The sequence below is a fragment of the Triticum urartu genome, chromosome 2 (assembly GCF_003073215.2).
Source record: "Triticum urartu cultivar G1812 chromosome 2, Tu2.1, whole genome shotgun sequence".
Classification (NCBI taxonomy): Eukaryota; Viridiplantae; Streptophyta; class Magnoliopsida; order Poales; family Poaceae; genus Triticum; species Triticum urartu.
In genome coordinates, this window is record NC_053023.1 from 34,055,828 (window position 1) to 34,066,094 (window position 10,267).

Consider the following 10,267-nt stretch of genomic DNA (forward strand, 5'->3'; position numbering starts at 1 on the left):
AAAGAAAATAAAAAAACAAAAACAAAAACAAAATAATGAAGTTTTCTAGGGAAGAATGAAACCCTTTAAGAAGAGAGAAAACAAAAAACTAAAACAAATACAAAATAATGAAGTTTTTTATGGAAGAATGAAACCCTTTAAGAAAACAAAATACAAAAACTAAAACTAAAACAAAAGAATAAAGTTTTCAATGAAATAAGAAGAAAGAAAATATAACAACGAAAACCAAAACAAACTAATGAAGTTTTGGGAAAATGAAACCCTTTAATAAGAAATAAAATTAAAAAATAACTTGCACACAAGTATGCCCTAAAATCGAACTTTTCTAATATGCCAAAAATAAGCATATACAGTGCAATTTTTTGCTTCTACTATAGTTTACACACATGGTGTATCATACCTGCGCGTATACTTACTTACAAACACAAAAAAAAGTTTTTCTAAGAAGAAATGAAGTATAGTGGCATTAGTACCACCCTTTAAGAAGAAAGGAATTCAAAAAAATAATGATACAATTTGCAAACAATTTACACATAAATTGCACTTTTTTAGTTGTGTAAGAATAAACATATTATAGTGAATTTTACATAAAAACGAAAATTTTAAACAAGGAACAAATAAGTGGCATCGGTATCGTCCTTAAAAACTTGAAATGAATTAAAAACTAAACATAATAAAACAAATAAAGTTTTCTAAGAGAGAATAAATTAACGACATTGGAATTATTTTTAAGAGGAAAGAAAATAAATAAAAAACTTGCACACAATTTTGTACTGAAATTGCACTTTTTATAATATGCAGCGAATACACATATAATAATGCAACTTTAGCAGTCTAGTACAATTTACACACGTATTGTATTGTACTTTTATGCATACTCCCTCCATCCGGTGAATAATATACATCTAGAAGTTATAGGACAAATTATGAAGTTGAGTAAAAAATGCATTGGAAAGCTGCAAGCCACTATCTCTCTCCTCTTTAATTACCCACCCTTCAATGAGCTAAGTGCATATAGAAATTAAAAATACCATGTGTAGATTGCTATTGGTCTTGATTACCGTGTGATGAGACAGAAGTATTTTTTCCAACTTTAAAGTGCATTGTGAAGATAGAAGTACACTCTTTTGTGTACAAATTTTAAATCTAGATGTACACTCTTCACCGGACGGAGGGAGTACTTACGCATAATAATATAAAAATGTATTTAATTAGGAAAAATGCACAAAACAATTAGCATTGGTATTATCCTTAAAAAATAAAGAAAATGAAAAAAAATCCACACAATTAGCACAAAAAATACAGTTTTTATAATATGCAAAATTTGTACATGTAGTACTTGCATGTATACATTTTCATGCACTCAACATCCAACCATACACGTAAAGAAGAAGAAAACTCAACAGAAAAATAAAAAAATAAAAGCATGCACGTGCAGAAAACAAAAGTAAACACATGAAAAAAGCATACACACACAAAAATCCAGCCAAGCAGGAAATCGACTGACCCAGAATAGGTGTCAATCGAATCCAAACAGCACCACCAGCAAAAATTGACAGAAAAAAGAAAAGCCACACAAATCTTAAAGCACAATTCAAGGGTCAGAAAATCGATTGACCATGAAACTAAAATTCAGCCGACTGGAATCTAGCTAAAGTGTTTGGTTACACTTCAACGGTATTGTGCTTTGTGGATAGTAGTGTAAGAGCAACTTTAGCCGAGTTGGCATACCAAGCTGATGGCATATTAACAGTTGGTATGGCGATTTTTGCCCAAAATAGCACTCTGACAGACTCGTCATATCAGGCCGTTCAACATAATAACAGTCCGTATGAGGATTTTAGCCCAAAATAGCACTCTAGCAGAGTCGTCATATGCCTCCAGATCACCATAATTTATAAACTGCGCTTCATATACGACCCGCGAGACTCCATATTTTGAGGTCGTGAGTGTTGATATGGATAACTAAAAAAGTATTCATGAGTTCTATTAAAAAAAGGTTCGTAAATTCAAAACATGTTCAAGAAATTAGAAAGTTCTTCAAGAATTTTAAAAATGTTCCCCAATCTAAGAAATGTTCAATGTTTTTAAAAATTGACAGTTCTTCAAAAATTCTTGACACATTGTTCCATACATAGCCCATAATCCGATTTAATTTTAGCCAACTGGAGCACTTATATCCAACTAAAGCAACAGAGAGATGCATCGTGCAAATCCTCCGTTTTTCATCAGAGAAAGATTAAAAATCTACAGCCAACAACATCAGGGTCGCGTCGAGCGGCCATCATTACACCACAAGGATTTAAAATATAAATGCCTACAGTGAAAAGCCCAAACTTCGAATGATCCACGTGCAATTTTAGCCCTTTCAGGAATTGTTTTTTTTAGGGTCATTCGGGAATTGTTTGGAAACCTTCCCCAACAGCCCAACCCACCCAGCCAGAATCCCCGCCTCGGCCCACCTGCATCCCTTAACCCTAATCCCACCCTGCTTCCTCTCCGCTTTCACAACTTTCGATTGGTCATGCCATTCAGCAGGCATCTTCTTTACCTTTATTTTTCTAGGGTAAAGATGGCCCATATTCTCATCCTCTTTTTATTGGTGTCTTGGCTTGTTTGATTTTTGCAAATCATGAACGTATATATGTTGATATGATTTGATTGAAAGGAGCAGTGTGTGACTATTAACTACAAAAGGAATACATCTTTACTACTATATAGTGTATGAGTTTTGAAATTTTGAATCCTAAGCTTGAGAAGCAACTTGAGCCGTTGATGAGGGTCAATCCTATGGCTCAGAGTGAAGGGATTCGCCTCTACAGTACCAGTGTATCATCTCGCTTTGTTCCTGAAAATTCTAGGCCCTCCTGAGGCATTCACTGTAGGTCACATGGACAACAGTACTTGCAAGACCTTGTGTAGGCAGAACGATGGCTCTAGAAGCTGAAATAAGATAGTATTTTAATGGATGCTTAGGCGATAGCGTCTGCCTGTCCCAAAGGCTTCACGAGATTTTCTAGGCCGAACTGTACATGATATGGCAGAATTAGTAGCTCATTAGAAGTAGCCTTGTGATTAGAGCAGGCACTAGCTTCAAATGCATCTTTTTCTCAATCTTTTGTGCATAGTAATTAATGATGCAAAGGCCAGGGCCCAACCTTTTCTCTAAAAAAATACATAAAAAAAATTCTGGGGAACAAAAAATTATCCCATTAAAGTGCATCTGAACCCCATTGTAGTACTACTGGTTAATGAAACTATTCCATTATAATAATTATCACAAGAGCTTTACACACACACAAAGAGGGCTGATTTCTTAGACTTATTTCCATCGAAACACATGAATTAAAACTTTGCACGTGCTATGCACGTACCAGCTTACTAGTAATTTTAGCACATGCATAAGAGGCAACTTTTTCACCGGCCCATAACAGTAATTCAATGGCCCATGTGACTTACAACCGGACGAGCGAGGCCGGCATACGAAAATGGACCGGCGAGTAGGACAGACGATAAATAGACTAAATTACTGTGGTAAGAAACACTTATTCTTTTAATAATAGGTATAGGTATAGATGCACGCCCATTTTACAAAGGAATATTATGATAAGGTAGATGATTCATAGCTAACATATAGGCAGTTCAACGACTATTTTTTGATGTTGCACATGTATAAATAGATAAGTCTATTCACAATTCGATCTTTTGTAACACTTTTGAATATATAGGCAGTTCAACTACTATTTGGCTTTTGCATGAATTAGTGGAATTTTTGCAAATAGGAAGTTTTTAAGAAGGAATGATTAGTGTCATTGGTATTACCCTTAAATAAGAAATAAAATGAAATAAAACAAAATAAAATGAAATTTCATTTCGAAGACTGAATTGGTGGCATTGGTATTACCCTTTTAGAAGAAAAATATGAAAGAAAAGGGAAACTTTCACACAACTTTGCAACCAAATTGCACTTTTTATAATATGCAAAGAATAAACATATAATAGTGCAATTTGTGCACTCTAGTATAATTAACACACATATTGTATAGTACTTGTGTGTATACATTTACACTCATCCAACATCCCAAAATACCCATAAAGGAAAAGGAAAAAAAACTAACTAAAAAAGCAAAAACACATAAAAATAGAGGAAGAAAAAAAAAACAGGCAACGGGTTTCAAGCTCAATAAGAAAATTGATAGACCCCAAACAAGGGTAAGTCAAAAATTCAACCCAGAAGCCATGAAACAACCAGTGGCGGAGACAGGGGACCAGCAGCCCCCCCCCCCCCCCCCCCCCCCCCCCCCTAACATCAGGGATTTAGTACTAGTTTACTATGAACAGTGCCATAATTTGCTACTAAAAATCATGTTTTAAATAGTTTGGCCTTCCCCAATCTGTTTTAGCAGCACTTGGCCCCCCTAATACATATTTTCTGGCTCCGCCACTGGAAACAACACAAAGAGGGAAAAAGAATAGCAGAAATCTTGACAAAAGAATCGACAGTTAGAAAATAGACTGGCCCAAATTTGAAAATCATGCAACTTACATATAAAGTGCATTTTACTAACAGGTGGTCAAAAGGATAGGATAACTTAGTTTACATCTGGTTGACCATAACTACGGGATAAGGTGGTTATTAGGCTATTTGATTCCTTGCTGGAGCGGTTTTTCTTCTGCTGGTTTATCCCACTGTTGTCATTCGATGGAAGACGAAGCGTTCGGCCTTGGTTCGCCTAATAGATCTAGGGAACTGAGAGAATTTCGATCCAGCTATTTAACTGGACTTTTGAACGAACTTGGTCCGTGTATTAAGTTTGGGAGTACCTAGAACTCATCTAGATGAGATATAATTTGATCTCATTCACTTAGAAAACAAGAACATATAACATCCACGTCAGCACACACGCATCTTATAGCATCACATCCAATGGCTATAAAAGATGAATGAGACCAAATTATATCTCATCTAGATGAGTTCTAGCAAAACTGATTAAGTTTTACGACGTGCACGCACACTGCCACACGATATGTGCATGCCATCGTCTCCCATGAAAATAAACTTCCACCCAAGAATGAGAACAAAGAGAACTCAGAAAACGAACCCAAATATTGTTTCTGAATGTCTGTTAAAAACAAGCTTAATTATGTCCACCAACAAATTAACCTACATAACTGACCACATTATGACAATCTTCTAATAAAAAACTTAGTAATGTAACTAGGCAACAAGGCCGATATAATCGAGCTCGACGGAGCCGAGCCACAGCTGTCCTTTCCTCTCCGTCACCTCGCTGAGCGTCACGCCCTTGGCCGCCGTCAGCTCCTCAACCTCCACGCCGCCGCCGTCGAGCCGGACACCGACTAAGTGCTTCACGGGGGCTGTGGTCGCGCCCGGGCGCCCCTTCTCCTGGTTCAGCGCCACCCAGTAGCCGCCCTTCCCGTCGCTCCGCACGTTGTCCGGGTAGCCCGGCAGGTCGGCGAGCAGCTCGTAGTGGCCAGCCTTTGGTCCCTGGAGATAGTACCTGTGTGCCTGGCACGGCACCGTGTGCGCGACGACGACGTACGTCCTGTCGTAGCTCACCGCGACGCCGTTGGGGTACGGCAAGCCGTCCTTGAGCACGGTGACCTGCTTAGTCACCGCGTCGTACTTGAGCAGCCTCCCTGTCGCGTCGGCGTTCATCATGATTTCCGTATTAAACCTGCATGGATCATTAGTTTTAATTTTAGTTTTACCAACTTGGAATTTTGGCGTCCAGAAGAGATCTGGATTAGTGCTCATTGTAAGTAAGTACCTTCGTGGATATGTCACGCTGCTGTCGGTGAAGTAAACATCGCCGGTAACCTGATCGATGTCGATGCCGTTGACAAAGTTGAACGGGACGCCACCGGCACCGGTGGCCAGCACCTCAGCCTCGCCGCCGTCGGGGCCGACCCTCATGAGCCCCTTGTAAGCGTCGGCGATGTAGAGGTCGCCGGACTTGCGGTGGAACGCGAGCCCCAACGGCCGCCCGCACAGGCTCTCCGTCTCCTCGGACGGCGCCACGGGCACGGTGCACATGGGGAACTTCCTGTAGTTGGCGTGGTGGGCGAAGGTCGTCCAGCCGACGGAGCTGCCGCCCCACTTGAGGACGCGGCCGTCGGAGACGCCGGTGTAGGGGCCCTGGCCGCGCGCGTCGAAGGCCAGGCTCTCGGCGCCGGTGACGCCGGTGGGCAGGTTGAGGTGGAGGCTCCACTCCGTCGGGCTGGTCTTTACCTCAGCGGCCGAGCACGATGGGACCAGAGAGACGGCGATAATAGCGACCAGGAGGACGAGCCACCCGCTCGCGGATCCGTGGCGCCCCATGATCGTCGGAACAAGCGCTGCGGCGATCGAGCAGAACGACTTTCCTTGGTTTTCGTGCGAGTTCTTTCACGGCAGGTAGCTCGAGATTTAAAGGGCACGACCGCGTTGCAGGAGTTTTAATTTGAACTGCCATATGATTCAGACTTGTAACGTTTCTCCTCCTTTCGAGGAGATTCCGAGTTGTAATGGTCAGCGTCACGCGGAGGTGGACAGTTCTTTTGGGGTGGTGACACGTGTTGGGGATTAGGACCGTCGGTTCCTAATCGGATGGCTGTAAACAAAGTACAGGCATGTGTTTATTCCAATCCGTTTCACCGAACGGGATTACCCAACGACTTCGCTACCTGGTGTAGCGGCCTAGCAAGCATAGGGATGCAGGCGGACATGTCCGTATCTTCTGTGTACGTCAGCTATGGCCGAAGGTTACAACTCCCTCCGCTGATAAATATAAGATGTTTTTTTTTAAATAGTCAGATGTATATAGACAGTTTCAGTGTGATGTAGTCCACATTGAAATATCTAAAACATCTTATATTTGTATAAACGGAGGGAGTAATACATTGTTTTATTTTTCTATTTTTGAGCTAATGAACTAATACATTGTTTGTTCAAAACTTATGCAAACATAGGCAGATGTCGTCCGCCAGCATTCCTAGTTTAGTGGAGCAGTATGGCCGTGTACAAATAATTTAAGACCGATGAGCTATATTAACACTATTACAATACAAATACAACAAACAAGATAATTACCGAAAATAACATCTCTCTGAGTTTCAATACAACTTTTCAATAAGAATTATGGAACAGAGGGAGTATATTATGAAAATGTGAATACAAGAGTTGAACTTGGGGTGGCATGACTGCTGGATGTTTCTGAACCTAACAATTATTGAACATTTATAAAATATACTCCCTCCATCCCAGTATTTCTAAACTATGTTCAAGCAATGTGCATTTTATACCTGTAAGAACTACCTCTAAAATTAATTTTAAAATGGCTAAACTAATTGGAATTTTTGTGAAAACTCTGTTGAATATTCTTGAAATTGATTGAATATGACTAAAATAATTAAAATCATCATGCAATGTCTATGAAGGTTTTTTAAATTGATTGCAATATGACTTAAATAATTAAAATCATCCCAATATGACTTAAATAATTGATTGCAATATGACTTATTTGTAAGCTGTTATGAAATATTACTACTTTTCCCTATAAAGTTGGTCAAAATTTTAAAACTTTAACTTAGAACAAAAGCTAGATATACACTTATTCGTGGACGGGTGGAGTAGGCTTGTTGTTTGGCCATATGACATGTCTGTTGGATGTAAATTGTAAACTTCTTAACCAATATGATGAGGCAAAACTTTTGCCTTCATTAAGAATACATTAGATGTGCATTTTCTAATTTTATATGTATAATGTGCATGCTCTGAAACCAGTTAATATTTCCTTGTTGATGGATAAGAGTGTCAAATTAGTAAAAATGAGAACACATCATGAAAAATTGTAGTTTCTTAAGTAGTCGTCTTCACCTGAATACATAATGAATATATTTCCTTTAACTATGCATTTTGCATGTTATCTCTTTGTATTACGCATGTTATCTCCTATTATTTCGTATCTCAACCTTTTGCCTCTTTTTTTTCTTCCTTGGAGGTCTTTTGGATCTTAGTATTCTAATTTACTTTGCAGCGCTGATATCTCAGTGAAATGTAACATGAATTCTACTAGTTGTAGCAACATCTTGAAGCTCATGTTGATGTAACTCCGTATCCTGCAGACAAATGCTTTGATGTGAAGCTTATGTATTCCTGAAGGAAGCTCATGCAACATGTATTACCCTATTAATGTCATTTATATTATCTACAAGTGCATGTTCATATAAACACTTCGGACTTTTGTTTTGTTTACATATGCAAGTAAAACAGTCTAATTACTTCAACATATACTCAATTAGTACTCGATCCTGTTGTTCTTGTTTGGTAGACAAGCTGCATGGGGCACATTTGGGATGCCTCATCATCCTTAAAGGAGTGTGATATGTATTCAAGGTATCTAAGCTATCTTTACTGCTCGCTCCGTCCCATAATATAATACGTTTTGGCAAGCGGTTTTAGCTTGCAAAAACATCTTATATTATGGGACAGAGTGGGTATTAAGTTACGATACATACATTATTGTCGGTTTTAACACTCACCCATCACATTCAGACTTACTAAAGTATTCATATATTTCAGTTTTTTCTTTATTACTGATTATAGACCAGAACTTCCACGAAATGAAAACGGATGGTATATATGTTGGGGAACGTAGTAATTTCAAAAAATTTCCTACGCACACGCAAGATCATGGTGATGCATAGCAACGAGAGGGGAGAGTGTGATCTACATACCCTTGTAGACCGACAGCGGAAGCGTTAGCACAACGCGGTTGATGTAGTCGTACGTCTTCACGGCCCGACCGATCAAGCACCGAAACTACGACACCTCCGAGTTCTAGCACACGTTCAGCTCGATGACGATCCCCAGACTCCGATCCAGCAAAGTGTCGGGGAAGAGTTCCGTCAGCACGACGGCGTGGTGACGATCTTGATGTACTATCGTCGCAGGGCTTCGCCTAAGCACCGCTACAATATTATCGAGGATTATGGTGGAAGGGGGCACTGCACACGGCTAAGAATATGATCACGTGGATCAACTTGTGTGTCTAGGGGTGCCCTCTGCCCCCGTATATAAAGGATCAAGGGGGGGGGGGGTGCGGCCGGCCAGGAGGAGGGCGCGCCAGGAGGAGTCCTACTCCCACCGGGAGTAGGATTCCCCCCCTTTCCTAGTTGGAATAGGATTCGGGAGGGGGAAAGAGGAGAGAGAGAAGGAAGGGAGGCGCCGCCCCCCTCTCCTTGTCCTATTCGGATTAGGGGGGAGGGGCGCGCGGCCCAGCCCTGGCCACCTTTCCTCTCTTCCACTAAAGCCCACTAAGGCCCATATACCTCCCGGGGGGTTCCGGTAACCTCCCGGTACTCCGGTAAAATCCCGATTTCACCCGGAACACTTCCGATATCCAAATATAGGCTTACAATATATCAATCTTTATGTCTTGACCATTTCGAAACTCCTCGTCATGTCCGTGATCACATCCGGGACTCCAAACAAACTTCGGTACATCAAAATGCATAAACTCATAATATAACTGTCATCGAAACCTTAAGCGTGCGGACCCTACGGGTTCAAGAACAATGTAGACATGACCGAGACACGTTCCGGTCAATAACCAATAGCGGAACCTGGATGCTCATATTGGCTCCTACATATTCTACGAAGATCTTTATCGGTCAGACCGCATAACAACATACGTTGTTCCCTTTGTCGGTATGTTACTTGCCCGAGATTCGATCGTCGGTATCTCAATACCTAGTTCAATCTCGTTACCGGCAAGTCTCTTTACTCGTTTTGTAATACATCATCTCGCGACTAACTCATTAGTTGCAATGCTTGCAAGGCTTATGTGATGTGCATTACCGAGAGGGCCCAGAGATACCTCTCCGACAATCGGAGTGACAAATCCTAATCTCGAAATACGCCAACCCAACATGTACCTTTGGAGACACCTGTAGAGCTCCTTTATAATCACCCAGTTACGTTGTGACGTTTGGTAGCACACAAAGTGTTCCTCCGGTAAACGGGAGTTGCATAATCTCATAGTCATAGGAACATGTATAAGTCATGAAGAAAGCAATAGCAACATACTAAACGATCGGGTGCTAAGCTAATGGAATGGGTCATGTCAATCACATCATTCTTCTAATGATGTGATCCCGTTAATCAAATTACAACTCTTTTGTTCATGATTAGGAAACATAACCATCTTCGATTAACGAGCTAATCAAGTAGAGGCATACTAGTGACACTTTGTTTGTCTATGTA

At 40.5% G+C, this 10,267-nt stretch overlaps 1 protein-coding gene across 1 annotated transcript; it reads right to left on the bottom strand.

Annotated features, from left to right (window-relative positions):
• Nucleotides 1-5,159: 5,159 nt before the first annotated feature.
• LOC125534876 (protein STRICTOSIDINE SYNTHASE-LIKE 10-like) lies at nt 5,160-6,343 on the bottom strand. Its single transcript, XM_048697934.1, has 2 exons — nt 5,793-6,343; nt 5,160-5,699 (listed from the first exon to the last, which is right to left on the bottom strand). Exons 1-2 carry the CDS (start codon nt 6,341-6,343, stop codon nt 5,219-5,221), a joined length of 1,032 nt encoding a protein of 343 aa, XP_048553891.1. The 3' UTR covers nt 5,160-5,218.
• Between the last annotated feature and the right edge of the window lie 3,924 nt (nt 6,344-10,267).

Excerpts from the sequence above, each read along its gene's own strand:
- LOC125534876 (XM_048697934.1), bottom strand. The coding sequence starts at position 6,343 with ATGGGGCGCCACGGATCCGCGAGCGGGTGGCTCGTCCTCCTGGTCGCT. Across the intron at positions 5,700-5,792 it reads AGCGTGACATATCCACGAAG|GTTTAATACGGAAATCATGA; the intron begins GTACTTACTTAC and ends TGATCCATGCAG.